Raw genomic sequence first — 18,542 nt, 5'->3', positions numbered from 1 at the left:
GAACCGATGGTATATACTATGTTTATGTCAATTATCAAGACCAATGTTATCTTAAAACCCGTACCGCTGGCCGTGTCGCTTAACTTTATAATTTTGTTAGTGACAACTCTGATTCTAAAGCCGATCAATGTTTAAAGTTTGTAATCTCCGTTTTACTTAGTGTTAATCGTCCTTTGTTTCCAAGTTATTATAATGCCGAGCTACAGCGCGGGACGACACGTAATCTCGTCGCAATATTTGCTTTAATCTCACCGTTTCTGGTAATGACCAGATCAACTCACTGCTCTCTCCAAGTCTAATTACCTCATCGAATCAATTTGAAGTACTGGAAATATAAGAATGGAGTTGTCAGTAAAATGCCAAAATCTTCACATGAGCGTAGATGTATACAAACATTACATCTCATAATTTTATATAATCAATATGAATTGCAGGTTACCGAAACAGACGTATCGATTAGTTACTCCCATTAGATAACAAACCTAAACTTACATGAGAGTGAGAAAATGGTACCACTGCACGTACTCCACAGGCCGGGCAGGCAGAATGCTGGCCAGTTTGACGTCTGTTTACTTTTGTAGTACTGGTCATTTTCCACTCAATTGTTTAAAGTAAGCTCTCGTTTACCAGGTGACAGAGGCCGAAGGTCACTCACCCAGTCGTCCCCGTCGCCCCTACATTTACTAATCCCCCTACTTGTACTCCACGGTCCCACCTCACACCGCCTGCACGAACTGCTTGAAACTTTCATCTCGCGGCGTGGATGTGGCGCCGAGCACTAACCAATATTACAGTTACTACAATATACTCTTCCATCTACACGACAACACTGTTATCGGATAAGGTATTAAGTTGCTCAGTGAGAAACTAGTTGCTGTATAATCATATCATGACTCCCAGCTTTGACAAAGTTTTAACGCGATACACGTCATTGCTCAAGTTTACAACCTTGTCAAAGTAGGATAAGGTAAGGCGGCTGGATTTGTCAGAAGCACGCGTACGCCCTGACAACTTGATCCCGAGACGGCGATGAATGTTTTTCATATTGTTTGGGAGATCCGCGGATTTACTGTAATGGAACAAGGATACATGAGCCGTGCAGTCTGCCAGCACCGCGCCACGTGCCCAGCTGGTGTAAAAGTACGTTGTAGGATCCCAGGCAGACGGTCCCAGCGTTATTAATTTTTGGAGGAAAAACAACGGCTTTGCACAGTTTATGATGTACATTTAATAATGCTCAAGTAAATGAGCGAACAAATTGTGTACATAAAGCCAAGATGGCAGACACTTGGATTACTTCAACTTGATGCTGTACATTTTTACGTCGCGAGAATATTTTTATAAGATTTTGAGGCGGTTTACTGCGCGGGAACGACTTTTTTACTGAATTTGTTTTGGAAAGCGACGCCCGCCGTGTCGCCGTCTCCAACAGATGATATTACGTACAACGCTTGTGTTACATATTTTCTGATTTAACTTAAATTGGAACAAGCTGTGAGATTCATAGCTCAAGTTTTTTTTGTTATCTGTTACAATAAACAAGTCTTGTAAAAATCAAGTGATAGACTCTCGGTCAGCGGAATTATACGGTCCCGTTTTACTCTTGTATATTAACCTTTTATTTTTAGTGGGAAAAATCATCCAATGACTTCGCCCGCTTTAGGCGAGGCAAAAGGGAGTGTCAAACTCTTACTGAATAAAAACCACCCCGCTCCTACTCCTGCTATTTAAGCCGGAACCCTGGGTGCCCGCTAGATATCCAAAAAGTAATTTACTGATTATTTTAGACTGAAGTTAGGGCAAGAAGCATACAATACGTATACTCGAGTCTATTGGACATGAGATTACTTAATACTCAAATAAGTAACATAAAGTAATCTCAACGCGATCTCATTATTTTATTAATCTCAACCAAAAGGCAAACATGGTAGAATTCATATTTTTCTCGACAGGATCTCGATAAAGGCAGAAAGTAAAATATAATACATACGAGATGATTGTTTACGCCAGCGACGATTTTTACGGAAAAATAAACAAAAATTGCCGCCTTACCTTATCGCGCAACTCAACCTTAAAGTAACGGTTTTGTGCCGGTGTCGTGCCGGTGTCGTACCGTAGCCGTACCGTAGTCATAGTCCTATTCTTATATTAGCACAATAACATACGGTAGCTGTAAGCACCGACATAATGCCTAGTTTACTGTGTAAATGATGTTGATGTCGTAATCACAAGTAAAGGCAATGTTACGATCTCTACTAATGCGTGACTCGTCAGTACCGTGTAACGTGAGACACATACAAGCTTATTTATCGCATTCGTCGGAGGACCACTCACACTCGGCGCTGTGTGATCCGAACCTAATCACACATTATGTACATGGGCAGACATCCAACCGGTCCCTAGCTTAGCGACTAACATTTTGACTTGAGTTCAAGTTTAACTTGTGTAATCGGCTTGTACTCAGTCACATCCGCACGCGGTAAACCACAAAGCGACTGTTTATCGATACTCCGGCAACAGAACGCAAATGTTACAATAATCTAAACAGAAGTTACCTCCGCCGTGGCTCGTGGCTCCGACTGTAATTTGTGTTGCAAAGCTCAGCCAACTATTCAAGTTTACAATTCAATATCGGTTTACTCTGGCGATAACTTTTAATGTTGGTTTAAAAGTTTGATCGCGGAGCTTGATCTGCGTACCCATTGAACGGTAAGTGCAATGTAAGTCGAACTCAGTCGAAGGTAGAACATTATCACCAGATGCTGGGAGTGTTAGCTTTCGCTACTTGTTCAGATGCCACATGCGGTGACTTGTATCTTCTGCGGGCTGCCATCACACGGTGCTCTGCCTCTGTTCATACCTACGTGGGCCGCTCTGGCTGAGTACTAGAAATACTCGAGCCCCGAGTTTCTTGTGACTAGAAATAAGATTGCGTGAACTAGATATATACCGCGATGTAGTACTGACACGCGATACTCGTCTTGGTAAATATTAATTTGTCATTAATTCAAAGTTCAAAGAAGTTACGCTTGTATCTCACAAAACGCCATAAAGTCGCCCTCCGCCAGAACAACGGGCCGAAGTACTGAGATAATGATCTGACAAATTAATTACTGCGCTTTGAGGGCGGAGGACAAATGAACAGCAAACAGTTACAACGTTGATGTATGTGCTCCGTTAACTCTTCACCTAGGTTACGGAACAAGTCGCCGCCGGGGGAAACTGCACAAACTACAGAAGATATTTTGAGATTTCCAAAATTGTCAATGGAATTGTATTTTGGGGAATAAATCGCATGATAAGATCGACACGTCCTAAGTATAAGTAAGTAACTGAAAAAGTTAAATTTTACAGGAGAGCGAATTTAAGATTGCAAAAATTATAAATTGTCATATCTTTGTCATTTTAAGGATTTATGGTTTGAAATTTGGTAACTGAGTTTAAAATTAAGTACAGTTTATGTTTACAAGGAAATTTTGTTTGTAAAGGTTTATGGTTTTGTTTTATAACACATAGATAATTTTACTCCGGTCTTAGAATGTATCAAAATACTCTAACTGCCACATCCACACTTTTTCAATGGAATATTTATCGAATATTTTACGCGATATCCATGGAATAAGTAGTTAAGTGCCTAGATACATTTTACAATTAAAATTGAATCCAGTGTATAAATGTGTAACTACGTAGATACACACTTATGCACCGGGAATGGCTAAAATTCCATAATAATTATCATTAGGACTTCCCTTGTCTAGGTGACGAATAAATCTCATTTGGTGGTGACATGGTGAGATTCTGTCGCCTTTTAATTGCATTTTGCTTTAACGATACTAAGAATTTATAGCGTTCACTATATTAATAAAATATAACGCACCGCTCGCGCGTGCCGCTCGCTGTTACCGCGAAGAACTGAGCGAGCGGCAGATGCCCGCACCCCGCGTCTGGATCCCCCCGCGTACTACTATTTAACTGGAACTTCCATATTTATACGTTGTATTTATTTTCTAGCTAATTCAGATAAATACTTATGCGTCTGAAAAAAAACCATGTTCGGCTGTTACAATTTTTTTGATATTTTTTTATTGGATAGATACAGGTACGTTGAAGCTAAAAATGCAATAAAAACCATTTCGTGTATCTGGCAGATACATACTTATACTTAGCGGGTGTCGAGATAATGATTAACAAAGTGATCTCACAAGTAAATCATTTGAAGTTTACCCGTAGCCGTAAGTAAAGTGTATTAGTAGCAGCAATTCATTTACCTTGGCAGTCTTCGATGGGTGACTCGGGGAGCTCGGTAGCGGTCGGTGCAATATTGCTCGCTTCACTGGAAGTGGCTGCCTGCGGCTGCGAGGGAGGCGGCAGCAGCCATGAACAGTGAAATCGGTTTGATTAAGATACGCCGCCTCACATTTACAAAGTCTACAATTTAGTTTTATAATATTAGACAAATCCACCGCCACTGCTAACTTGTATACAAATACAATAAACCGTAGTATTCCGTATTTTCCTTGTATTCAGCAAACAATGGATCAACCTGTAACTGTGTACTCCGCTACACAAAACGTATTATTGAACAAAAAATAAAACTCGTATTAATTGAATCCGCCGAGTGCCGCCCAAGTTCGTGCTCATTATATTTCAGTTTGGAGCTAAGTTTTAATGATCGGGAGCCCTCGACTTTCGATACCGATAATTACAATTTTTACTCCTTTGTGCCTGCCCCGTGCTTCGAACCTGTACTCTAGTGTCGAGTACCTGTACCTACCTACAAGAGTCCTACAAGCAGTGTGTGGCAGTGTGAGGGCAGCACTGCTCTGACGAGTTACACACACGCCCAGTAATGTTATATTTCAATTTAATTACAGCCGAGGTAAGCCGATATTTTTCGTATTTACTCGTACTTGTGGAGTACTCACAAGTACGAGTTACTTGTTCGTACAGCAAGCAATGGTCAATGTTTCCAACTGCCAGCATCATCAGGTACCCAGTGTTGTGAACGAATAATAAACTTTACTAAAAGAAGGCTTTACAAAAGGAGGATCCTCCGACCTGACGAGGTGTTTAGCCTGGCGGGCTTGCTGCCCAGCTGTTGTTCGTTGGGATTTTCTATCCGTGTTAATTCGCATTTAAACTTCATATGTGCGATTCAGGATATTTATGACGTCATCCGTTGATTTGCTCGTCGATAGTCTACGAGTATGTGCGACTTCTGTCATCTGTCAATTATCAGGTGTCGCCACATCACTCCCCCCTAAGACCGGAGGTCGATCCTGTTGAGACGGCAGTCGATGCTTGAGATGGCGGTGCCAGAGCCAGTGTAGATTGTCCCTAGTTCCAGTGAGTCGGAACTGTGCCGCTGCATGCCCAGTGAGTCGGGTGCGCGGTGCAGGGCGATAGTCCAGTGAGTCAGAGTAGTAAATAGTAGCAATTGCTTTTTGTAATTATCGTCAAAAATGTCATTTTTTATTTTAAAATAAAAATACTTTATTTTTTCAAAAGTCTTTTTAAAAAAAAACCCCCATCGTATTCCGAACTAAAAATTGGTACTGTACTTTTCATGGGACGTAATGATGATATTAAAACTTGTCCCATGTCTGTTGATGGAATGGGACACTGCCCATACAATTTTTTGCATGGTCTTTTGTCACATTATGGAAGCACATAAACGTTGGCTCACGCTAGGTTCTCGTGTCGTGGCTGCGTTCACAAACATACAAGTTCACGTACACATGACACCCAGACCCGACACAACAACCTGCAGGGAAACAATAGTGTTCATTGACAAAGATCAATCAGCAGGGAATTCCCTAACAAATGAATTATTTGAGCTGATGGTGGCTGGTGGCAGCAAACAATGCGTTTTAATGAGATCCGAGTGGTGCCGCGGTGGTGAGCGGTGGCGAGTGGTGGTGAGCGGTGGCGAGTGGTGGTGAGCGAGTGTTTGCAGTGCGCCGGCCGCGGCCCCCGACCGCCGCGCGCTTCATTATCCCGTTGGCTTCCATCAACAAAGTGTATTTGTCGGAAATGTTCAAATTACATGCTAATGCGATAAAGGTACGCGGCTCCGAATGTATTGGAAGCTTCGGGACGCGATGCAATTATTGAGGCGTATAACGTAATTATGAATTGGGACGTCCGCACCGTGCTGTGTACATACATTACTTGTATACGTAGCTATGTGTACTTGTACATAATCATACCTGCATACAGTTTATGTAGTGCAGGCAGGACTTACAATATATAAGCAGGTACAATATCTGCCATGGGGTCACAATGCCGAGCAGTGCTGGGCCAGGCACTGTCTGCCACCGTCAATTGACCTCTTTACCTTTCACATCCATAACAAGAAGACCTTTGCCATCCATCGCTGTACAGATGCTATTATGATGCCCAAAAAACCTTTAGATATCTCTCCACCAAGTACAGCTCGGGTCCTGGTATATTGTTCGTGTCCGAGTGTTTCTCGCAGTAGTGTGCGTGTGCCGGTGTGGTGATGTGGCGCGTGTGTGTGTGCAGGTGGAGATGCTGTACCAGCGCTACTTCCTGCGCATGAACCAGACCAACATGACGCACCTGCTGGGCCTGCTGCTGGCCGTGGCCGTGGGCCTGCTGGTGGTGCAGGTGCGCACGCTGCTGCTCGCGCAGAACCTGCTCAGCAAGTACCAGCCCATGCTCAACATGACCGACGACTTCAAGTATGTTATACGACTATATTTTATTATTATATTTTATATTTTCTTCCGCTACGCACGGTTCTAGGTTCGGTCTGCAGCCTCGCAGTAGAGTTACTTCATAGTTCTGTCTCATTCGTCCAATGGTAACTATCACTGTCGAAGAGTCCTGGTTCGGGCTACACAGCGAACACAAATATAAAACACAGAAAGTGTTTGTGCAGTCGAGCACAGTTACAAAGCAGCAGTCTTGTCTGGGACACTAATACATCATGTAGCTCTGTACTAACTCACTGACTTTTTCGAGTAGAGCCAAGCAACATGTAACACTGCGTGCGGTAGTGCTGGCCACCACCCCGCCTGGTGGCTGGTGGCCAGGCTACCTACTGAGCACCAAGGTGTTAAGGAAGCGGGCTCCTGCTGCGGCTGGCTCGGTGTGCCATCGACCCTCGATTATATAGTTAAACTTGAAGTTGACGTCGGCACACCGCGCGCCGCCGCCCTCGCGGACCACAACACACACAGACCGCAAGTAGCCAGCGAGCTGCTCCCCCGTCCTGAGGCTTACGTCCATCGCTTACTTGTTCCTGCGCTGATAGTAACATGAAGTACCCTCTACGTTAGCGAGCCGCTGCCGCCGCCGCCAGCCCATGCTATCAGTATATGTAACCTAGAGTGTTATACTTATTGCTGCTACTCTCCAAGAAGCTGTTCGTAGACAAGTTCGCTTGAAAACATGACAGCTTCAGCAGTTTTAACTATAAAGTATATATTCAGCTAATTGTTACTGTAATAAATAGATGTTGATGTATATAGTTAGATAAATAAATAATGTAAATAAGTGTGAATGTTCTGAGATTGGGCATTCAAAGTGTGACGTGACGTGTGTGTGTTGACATTGCGGTGTGTTTGCAGCCGATACCATGACCCCAACCGATACGTGAACGTGACCACCTCCCGGTACCACGAGGAGTTGGCGGCGATCAACGCGACGCAGTTCCACGTGTTCTACGAGAAGGAGCGCGTCGCGCACATCGTCAACATCATCGTGCTCGGCCTCACCGCGCTCGTCTATGCATGTGAGTATACCTGTATACCTATACACTTACAGTGTACCTACTCCCCTACATACGTATACCTGCAACATGTGGGTACGTATGTATACCTACAATAATTACTCCCGTAATTAGCTGTCACGCACAGATTGTTAATTATTGATATTATTTTAGTTAATGGATTATTGCGTGCGGAGATAATGACCTAATGTTCAGTGGCGTGCCTTGGCCGGGGCCCGTGTAACACTGGACTGCAAAGTTTTTAATTTTGCTTACGTATTTTGGGGGCCCTGTAGATACGGCAGATACGGCGCGCTAATGTTAAACGTGCAGCCAAGCTTGCTCTAACAAATTATTATCATTTAGGAAACATAAACGAACTGGAGCTACGATCGTTATTGTTTAAGACATATTAATAAATAAATAATTGATGTAAGATCCCCTGGTTTTGTCCAATCAATTTACACAATTAATTAGTCATTCCGAACGTTCGCACTCCAATGCTAGGTAGTGGCAATAGTACAAATCCGTTGAAATTGATATCGATTGGTGTCCATTAAGGACTTATGGGATTAGGCGTCGATCTCGGCGACGACATGCAATCATGTTTGAACTAAGTGCAGCATTATGGTCGAGCCGAGCGAGCGTCGCACTCACCCAGTACTGGGGCCGTTGATGGGTTCTGTAACAATGTGTGCGTGTGGTACCACTGGTACTTGTGACGAGGCTATGAGAGTGCCGTGTGTCGCAGGCCTGCTGGCGTGCCTGACCCGCCCGGCCATGAACGAGATCTACCTGCTCACCATCTCCTACGTGGTGCTCGTCACCTTCCTGCTGGTGGAACTCGCCTTGGCTGGCACCGCCGTCCTGCGGTAAGTCTACTTCTCTATTTTTTATTTAACCCTAAAAGATGTGGTTTCTAAAAAGGTACTAATAACAACTAGGTCGAGTCAAGGAGTCAGGATCTCTACGAGTGATCCTCCCTGTGTTTGCCCTCCACTGGAAGCGAGCTTATTTAACAATGCGACTTGAATAGGTGCACGCTACAAGTATCGAGCACACACAAGTGGGCCGGAGTGTCACCGAGCGAGCCGCGCCGCACAATGGCGGGCGGCAACTTGTGTTCAATTGAAATTAAAACTTCCCACTCCGACCAAAGTTCACCTCAAACAAACCACACAGCAAGGGTCCATTTGTTTGCAGCACATTTTCAGAACTGTTTCAAATGTTACAATGAAGTTTACGAATTCGTTTTAAACGAAGTTTACAAATGCGGTGGGAGACATGTTTATACCAGTTCAGATCAAAGCGAGTCGCGCCGGCCGCCGGGCCAGCGCCGGCTTTATTGTCGGAGAACGTTTTTACGGCGCGGCGTTATCGGCCAGTGCATTACTCGGCCAATATTCCCGCAAATTTGCCAGTCGTTAAAGGTGTTATTGTTTCATTTTTAACGGCGCGGTGGGAGTTAGGCGCCGCCGCCCGCGCGGATCACGTTTACGAGTGCCGGAAAGTGGTCGTTCCCGGTAATGTGGCTCCCGGCTCCGGAAGGTGGCCGTGGTCAGTGCTCTATGGCCACATCATAATCTTGTTTTACATTATACGACCGCATTATCATAAATCTGTAATTAAGCTGTGGCGTCCAAGTTTACCATTTCTTACTGAGCGGTACATTAGCAGCGCCATGTTTATTCAATACCGAACAATATTTGGCCAGACTGTAAGATATCATAGAATCTAGTATGTAGGAGTAAATAAAGACAACTAGACTGACGCGAAACATTGTGCGTAGTGGGCTGAGCATCAGCACGGGCTCGTGCGCGCTGTTCACGTACGTGACGTACGCGGCGCTGCCGGTGCGGCTGCACGAGGCCGTGGTGGCCGGCCTGGCGCTCAGCATCGTCAACATCGGCGCGCACCTCATCCTCGACGAGCATGCCGAAGTGCACGTGAGTATACATTATTATTTGCTTTATTGCATAACAAGTTGTTACATTCTGATCGGTTAGAAACTGACCACTACATAGGTAATGCGCTAAGCTCTGCGCAAGCTCCTTATTGTGGCTATACACGATTTGATATCCTGTGTCTGTTTGTGTGTACATTGGAGTGATGTCCGCAGCAAATCTACTGCACGGTGGCGACGCTGATCGCGTGCAACCTGGCGGGCATCATGACGCACAACCCGCGCGAGCTGGCGCAGCGCCGCGCCTTCCTCGAGACGCGCGACTGCGTCGAGGCGCGCCTCGTCACCCAGCGCGAGAACCAGCAGCAGGTCGGTACCGACCAGCTGCACCACTGTTAATGTACTCCTTCATCGCATGGATGGTGTCTAAATTAATTTGGGAACCTCAAAGAATAACTTGAGAGAAGTCACCATTGGCATTTGTCAGGATACCACAACGCACCTTGTGCTTGGGCACCCTAAGCTCCAGACCACTTCTGCATAAGTTCTCTAAGACCCAATCTGAATATGAGTAGGTAACCAAGTATCTGCATAAGGTAATTAATTAAATTCGTGATGAAACCACGTGGAACGTTCCAGTTAATGAATGTGCCGCAGATGTTTGTCGTTGACCAAAGTATACAAATGACATGTAAAGGCCCCGTCAATGCAAATGTGTGGCGGAGTCAAAGGCTGCGGCTCGCGGGCCGCTGTTTGCCGACGCTGGGGGGCGCGCCGCACTCATTGAGTTTCTGTTGTTGTTTCAAATGGCAGCCAGGACTGTCCACACAATATAAAGTTAATTGTCCAGCTGCCAAATACTGATGTTTGTACTTGATTTATTTCGCCACACATTACATTGTTTCGAGCAAATAGATATGATTCCTTCTAACAATGGCGGTAGGTTTTATCTCCGCAGATGTAGGCATATAACTTGAATAGGTACCGACAATGGATGCTGCGATCCAGCCGAGTGGATATGTCTCAGTGTCTCAATACATCAGTTGTCTTAACTCGAGTTCGATTGATTGTTCCAACTCATTGATATTATCGAGTTCTGATAATCCGGCGACGGAGGTACCGGTACTCAGTGAAACGGAGAGGCACATCCGACCTCACGCGTTGTGTCGCCACGGCTCACACGTCATTGGTTTATTCAAGGCTCCGAGGCAAGTGGTTGATATCGGCATCTCTTTAATATAAACCGGGGCTTATAACAAGTGCGTATAATAGTGAGAGACTATTTAGAGCAAAATTTTTTATAAATATTTTGCTTATGATAATGATGAAACAATTAAACAATGGAATTATTTTTGTAATTAGGCTACCAAAGAGCATTTTTACACGTAAACTTATAAAAAAGAAAGCTAGATGCGGTCGGCAGATAAGTTGGAATTCTAAATATCATAATTTTACATAACATCCAATATAATCAGAACGAAGATATTACAGGCATTTTAATATTTACCCAAATTCTTTGAGGAAATAATTTTATTAATATCGAGAAAATATTTTTTGAAGCTAGAATATAATATGGTGGCCACGTGCGCGGCAGGGTGAGGGCTGGTTGTGTGCTCGAGCTGAAGTTACAGCGACACCAGCTGTCGAAGTACCGCGCAGTGGGACACGTCGCCTGACATACAAATGTATAGCTGTGTGTGTGTGTAGGAGCGCCTGCTGCTGTCGGTGCTGCCGCGCCACGTCGCCATGGAGATGAAGGCCGACATCGCCAGCCAGCCGCGCCAGGAGCAGTTCCACAAGATCTACATCCAGCGCTACGAGAACGTCAGGTATGTCACACCAAACCTTCAAGAAAACAACCTACTTTGTCTTAAAACACCAGCCACTCCGTCTACTCGTTTGCCATCGACACCGTGAATAAACAGCACTTTACTACTGAACTATCGAAGCGTACATTATTCCGCGGGTGTGTTGTAGCACTGCTGTACTGCTCAATAGAATATAGTTCCTGTATTTGGGTAAACTTTTTGAAAATTTTAATTCGAATCTTTTTATCTTTTTTCGGAAGACGCTTTTATTATTCTGGAAATGTCTGACACATGGGTTCACTTGTAAGTGTCTCTAAAGTTATATGTTGTCTACAAAGTAATAATGAAAATACTATATAACTGTATATCATTTACTGAATTCACTGATTCTTGGACTGTGGAAGTACTTTGATAGCGCTCACAATTCATGATATTTCAATAATATTCCAAGTATTATCATTCAAGGTTAGCTCACATCTCGAACGTGTTAAATATTTATGGTATTTTTCAAGACACAAACATTACAAAATGCGAGCTGTTTTGAATACTTGAGAGCTCAGCTAAACAAGTTTAAATAATAAGTTACATCTGAGTGGCACGTACCACATTATGTGACGCTGCTATATACAAGTGGCAAGTATCGCAGTGCTCCCACTGCCCCAGCAGCCGAGCGTGCACTCGGGCGACCACATCACAAGGCGCACGTCCGTCTGTATGTCAATCACTCCCTTTAATATCGAATATTGATTGATTGACAATCATTATAATCTTGTAAATTAATTTGTGTTGAATGCAACGTTACGTCATTTGCTTATATTGTTTGATCTCGAGGAACTTACTGCTCGCTGCAAACCAACCAAGGGACTGCAGATATAGTAGATACAGAACAGCAGCGCTCTCTGATAAACCTGAAACTTTAAACTGTGATCTCGAAACCACGATCGATCACCAAACCACTGAGTGTGAGGAGTAAAGTAATTAAGACCGCGATATAATCCAATAGTACGTGCGAGTAATGTTACATTCAGTTTCATTAAAACTACAATGGAGCGGTTACGTGTCACGTCCATCTTACAATTATGTAAATGTCTCGGTCAGCAGCAGATTAATAATATCGTCGATTGTTATACTAAACTAATTTACATATCATCTTAATACACGAGCGGGCCGATGTAAGGCGCGGCGGCCGGTGTGTAGTTTGGCAAGCGGCTGCGAGTAATTAGGCGTGTTAATGTAACCAGTGAGCAAGCTAGTGCGGGCCCGCGGCCGCTGCGCACACGGACACACAGCTCTCGTCGTGTAAACTAAATTCCTTTATTGACATTGTGGCAATGAATGGCTGTGAATACCTTTATTGCATAGCCAGACCGTATGACACGCTTCAATGAAATTACATCAAAAGGTTGTTGTGTTCCGAGTCCAATATCGTGCTTATGCCCGACGCTACTTACCGCACATTGCTAATAGAATCCGATGTATTACTTTAATGTGTGAATTCAACGTGCGTCCTTTTCATTAGAACTTTAAATCTATCAAGTTGATATGTTGAGCACCGGAGATACACCCTGAAACAAACATACCCACTTACTACCAAAAGCTATCATATTCACAACAAAGTGCCTCGTAGCTTTGGCTAAAGTAGCTATTCGTAGCAACTTCTGGCCTTAGTACCACGAGCCCTTTTTCACACTTCTTATAAAATGTTAAAGTAAGCAACAAGTAGCAACATAATACAAGTAGATGGAATGTAGTGCTTCTTGTTGACGTGCCACTCCATTTAGTGACTTTCAGATACAACAGTCATATATCTTCAAATACCAGCGCTATATCAGTTTTGTCAAAAATGTCATAATTCATTACAAATATCTGACAAAGTGCCATCTAGCGACGAATTTCGTTAATATTTCAACCTGAGCTTCGTGAAACGCATACTCCTTTACTTCTCTACTCTTGCATACATTTGCCAAAAATGCTCGAGATCGAACTGCTAACGCCATCTGTACTCTTTAAGGAGTTGCCATACTGTTTTGTATGGAGCGTCTCAGTTTATTTACTGAATAGTCTGTAATAGACATAAAATATACGAGAATTGGTACATCATGTACCAATTCTCGTATATAACTGAATGTTCAAAATAATATAACATAATAAATGAAAATTCGAGAATAGGAAACAACGGCATTGTAATTTGTGTTTAAAATCAGTCAGTAAAATCAGTATTAGAGTAATTCACTAATATAATACATGGTACCGTCTGTGTTGCATAGCCTCAAATTAAATATTAAAAAATGAAATATAACCGTTTAAAACGGCTCGTAGCACAATGTCTACGAGTTGCTACGACAGGCTACGCAAGTACTACAATGTGCTACGCAGCTACGAGGTAGCTAGTTTAAAAATATATTTATAAAATATATTTCAATAGCATCGATCAGTTTTATTTCAGTTCAAAGCAAACTATGGTGAATGTATTCATATTATTCACAAATAAAAAGAGAGAGACTGAAACTTAAGATTTGGTGTAAAAGAGACATTCAAAGAACAATTTTAGCTTAGATTGTATGAGTTTCATGAGCCATGATGACGTGTCAGTCAGCACGAAACATTAATATAAAGGGGACTCATGGCGTTCCGTGACGTCACTTCGCCGTATTCTTATACCGAGCGAAACGGACGTTTCCGCTCATTTGCACCACACTCACGAAATATGGAAAACGTTTCATGAAGTGGTGCTGACAAAATACAGTAGTTTAAACAATATTTTACAAGGCAGTAAGTTATACCATTACAAACTGGGCTCGCTGTCATTGCAGCGGTAAGTCCCCTAGGAGTGGCTAGAGAGGCGCCATGGCGTCCTCACCTACCGCCTGACGCAGGTGCTTACCGGACATGGGAGTTTCGGTAGGTTCCTGTTTTTGATTGGGCGGGAGGAAACGCCCAGGTGTCATCACACGGAACACACGGTTGCGGTCTGCCCTGCGTGGGCTGAACACCGCCGTGCCCTCAGGGAAGTGATCGGCGACGGCGACCTCTCGCGTCCGGCTTTGGTTCAGGCCATGGTGCGGAGCGAGGGGGACTGGGATGCCGTCTCCTCCTTCTGCGAAGCAGTCATGCTAGCTAAGGAGGAGGCGGGACGCGTGAGGGAACGAACTTCCTCACGCCCCAGCCGACGCGAAAGACACTCCGGGCGTCGGGGATCGCGTAACGATCTCCGGCCACCGTAAGTGCGGGTCTGCGGACGGCGAGCAAGGGTAGCTCGCCGCCCGACCAGAACCAGATCCGTGCGTACATAAAGAGCCATCAGACCACCACAGATGGGGCCCAGTAGGGCTGATGCCTAATCCGGAGCTGCGGACTACCTAGCGGGTTTACCGGGGCTCCGGCTCGACAAGCGGGGTGGTTTTTAGTCAGTAAGACTGACCTCTCGCTTTGCCCTGACGAGAGAAGTCATTGGATGATTTTCCCCCTGAAAAAAAAAAAAAAAAAATACCATTACAAACTGAAACTAATACTTAGTTATACATTCGTAGCACTTAGCTACGAGCGGCGTAGCCGTTGCTACGGAGCTACGAGCGGCGTAGACATTGCAACAAAGCTGTAGCGACTGGCACGGGGTGGTAAACTACTTCGCTAGTGACACTTCAGCCTTTACACTGTTAAGATTGTATTGGTTAACTAACTTCTCTGGCTTACTTACACAGGAATACAATTTTTGAGATTTTCGTAAGAAAATTATAGTCAAGTGTAGCAGCACTCCCCCATTACCTTACAATAAGTACAAAAAGCTTTCACTGAAAATAAGCGAGATTTAGGTCGTTGGCATTAAACATGACATTTAACATCATCGCTACACAATGACGTGACTACATTACGACGTTAAGCATCATTTTGGCGCTCAGCCGACACAGTCAGTAACGTTTACATCTCGTGTCGTCATCTGACGTGTACAGCCATGTCACTAACCGACGTCACGTCAGCTGTGTGTTACGTCACGACGTGACATGGACGCTCGCTGCGAACATGCGTTTTATTAACTGTAAATTTGATAGTGAGCAAAGGATTTATTTATAAACAACGGTATTATTTAATTATCGATGATATGGAATTAGTGAGTAATGCAAGGAGCGAGCACGTCGCGGTGCGGAGGTACTAAATAAAAGGTTTGTTTGAAGTGAAGTGAGCTTTGGTTTGCGGTTGATTACAACTTCAAACGCCGAGTACCAATCCGTGTCTGCGGTCAGCCGCGCTGTCGGGCGCCGGCCGGCAGGCATTGGATAGTCCCACTGTGCTTACCTTCACACTTTCATACTTTTTAAACAGGACAAAAAATATCTATCAATTTACAGCTCGACTATGGACCTCCTCTACTGAGAGTTTACATGATCTCAATACAAGATCTCATTGTAGATGGAGGTTCAGGTTTATCAGAGAGCGCTGCTAACCATTTCCTTTTAAATGTGGTCTCTTATGGCACCCACCGGAAGAGGTGGCGTAGTCACATATGTGTAGAACATATGGCACAGCGCAAAGTGCCATACATTTGACACATTTTTTAAAAATAGAATGATATTCAATATAAATTTCAACGTTTGTATGAATTCTAATATAAATTTTTAGAATCCCAGTAGCAATGTGTTATATGTAGTAGCGATCGCAGTTTGAAAACTACGATCTCCTATCTACATATTTTATGACTAGATCTTAGTTTCAATATACAAGAATCACAGAAGCTGCCGATTGCTCCGGATCATACCTGTGTGTGTAATCTGTGTATATTTATGGAACTAATGCAGACTTTAGTTAATTTCAACAGCAAAAGTAAGATTCAATACGGAACGAGTTTCGATTTGAAGCAAATTGCAGCTTCGGAGTAAATCTCTGAGTAATCCAACCTCACAGCTCGGAGCGAGGATTACTGGACAAATTACAGATACGATGTGCCGCCGCCATCTGCGGATATTTCTTAAATGTAAACTGCATGCGACGCAGGCCGACAGTTGTTTGTGTTGTATGACGCGCTTGCCCATGTTGCGGCTATTGGTACTGGTTGGGCTAGGTCAACCGATCCATTTAAATGAGTATCGCGCGGGACCCGAGATACAATTCGACACTGTGTAAGCATTAGTGACTATTTAATACGAACAGCACTACCCGCCGCCGTATAGCGCAATGGTTCCGGGGACTGTGTGTGTAGTTGGTAATATATGCAATGTTTGTGTGTTGCAGCATCCTGTTCGCTGACATCTGCGGCTTCACCTCCCTGTCCGACCAGTGCACCGCCGAGGAGCTGGTGCGCCTGCTGAACGAGCTCTTCGCTCGGTCAGTCACGAAGTTATTTACTATTAATTACTTACAATACAATATTACGTAAGCATTGTACTTGGTAATGGGGTAGCCAATTATCAAGCCCACTGTCGAAACGAAACGATACATTAATAAACCTACCGGGCCAAAGTAAGTGCATACTGCATGCCGCCAGGCTAGTGCAGTCGTATGTTCACTGAGTCAACCTTCTTCCCTGACTCTACTCTACACTTCTTAATCTATACCTACTATTGTAACCGCAATCATTATGGCAAACATAATGAGCAAACAGTGCGGGTTCAATTGTTCAAGTTGGTGAATATAAATGAAGCAACAACTGGAGACTGCACCAACGACTCCTCGGGGAACAGAACACGGGCAATTTACAGCAGTTACGTAAATAGATAAACTGTAGAAATATTATTCCCGCAACATGTCGCCAGTATCAATGTAATCGGGAAATTGTAACGTCGACGGAATCTACACCATAAGCCAAGCTTTGATGGAATCCTTCCCGGACATAGCGTACTCTGAGAATTTAACTTCATGACCCACTATAACATTATTCCTTTTATTCCTCGAGGGAGTAGGTAGACGCGCTCTTTTTTGAGGTACAACATAAATAAATAACTAAACGATAAGTTAAAGTAAGTTCCAAAGCGTGCCCCTTAACCTCTAAATGTTAACCTTCGTAAGATACAGGTGATGATGTCAAGGGTCGCCGGCGGCAGGGGCTGCGCAACCCGACGCCACAGCTACTGTTACAAATTGCGGGCCTCCGGATAATAGGCGCGAGTTAATCACTTTGTTTTGTGCCAAGAGATTAATTGGGCGAGAGAAGGCGCCTCACGCCAGCCGCGAGCCGGGCTCGGCAGCGACCTACCTTACATGCCACATTGACACCTAAACACATCGTCCCCACGTGTACACACGTACTACTAGTGTAATTATATTCAACTATCACGTATATCGAGTACATAATGTACATACTATGTACACTTCTATATGCTGCGTTAGGTGTAGATGACAATGACCGGTTTAAGTTACCCAATTAGAGATGTGTTAATTTGCGGGCTGTCTCTGCCGGTGACACGTGCGCGGTGTGCGCGGCGGCCGCACGATGCTCTCACGACACACGTCGGACAGTGACAATACGTGATTACTATTGTATTACACTTTGCGATACAGAATAATGTTACGTTAGAGACAGTCGACAGCTAACATACACTACACAGCACAACCTACTATACTGCGTCGCGATAGTACTCATTTATGAGATCCAGAGCGTACGAGTATGATCGTCGTCAAAGATCGCACTTATTAAGTCTCTGGTGTTGCGGAAAGTATTCATCTTCCTGTTTCTATGTCACGTCTTGTATCGAAGCAGTTTGTATTTAGTTCAGAGCTAATCTGGCAATTATCAGGTTTTACCGTTGCAAACTTAAAGATTTGAATCCGAGAAACAGGGGTGACGGCTGGTTCCCTCCTCTCCTGCCGCCCGAGTTCATTACTCGGCACTCTCGACAGTGAGGCCTCAACTGGCGCACCGTAAAAGCTGCAATAACGCAGAGCACGGATTTACGAGCCCCCAGTGAGGAGTGCGCAGTTATTCACACCACTATATCACAGGTGCTTGCGTAACCACCATAAATCCTTTCGACACCTTATTTCTTAGGGCTTAGGTACTCTATCTCCTATATAGGTCCTAACGGTGACGACTGTAGCGCCGCCGCGCGACCTCCGCGCGAGTTGTGACCTCTCGAATACTTCTCGTAGACATACATGTCACAGA

The 18,542-nt window shown here is 44.2% G+C and overlaps 1 protein-coding gene across 9 annotated transcripts in view; it reads left to right on the top strand.

Moving 5' to 3' along the window:
- The window catches only part of LOC118269304 (adenylate cyclase type 6), a 153,648-nt gene that overhangs the window by 122,203 nt on the left and 12,903 nt on the right, over positions 1–18,542 (top strand). For all 9 annotated transcript variants that reach the window (XM_035584414.2, XM_035584390.2, XM_035584382.2 and 6 more), the window contains 7 exons: positions 6,526–6,704; positions 7,596–7,759; positions 8,487–8,607; positions 9,525–9,681; positions 9,855–10,007; positions 11,346–11,467; positions 16,673–16,765. In XM_035584414.2, the coding sequence (XP_035440307.2) occupies positions 6,526–6,704; positions 7,596–7,759; positions 8,487–8,607; positions 9,525–9,681; positions 9,855–10,007; positions 11,346–11,467; positions 16,673–16,765 (989 nt within the window). The remainder of the gene's footprint in view (positions 1–6,525; positions 6,705–7,595; positions 7,760–8,486; positions 8,608–9,524; positions 9,682–9,854; positions 10,008–11,345; positions 11,468–16,672; positions 16,766–18,542) is intronic.

The sequence above is a fragment of the Spodoptera frugiperda genome, chromosome 25, assembly GCF_023101765.2.
Source record: "Spodoptera frugiperda isolate SF20-4 chromosome 25, AGI-APGP_CSIRO_Sfru_2.0, whole genome shotgun sequence".
Lineage (NCBI taxonomy): Eukaryota > Metazoa > Arthropoda > Insecta > Lepidoptera > Noctuidae > Spodoptera > Spodoptera frugiperda.
The sequence above is the reverse complement of the archived record's forward strand: the minus strand, read 5'-3'. Positions and strand labels throughout refer to the sequence as shown.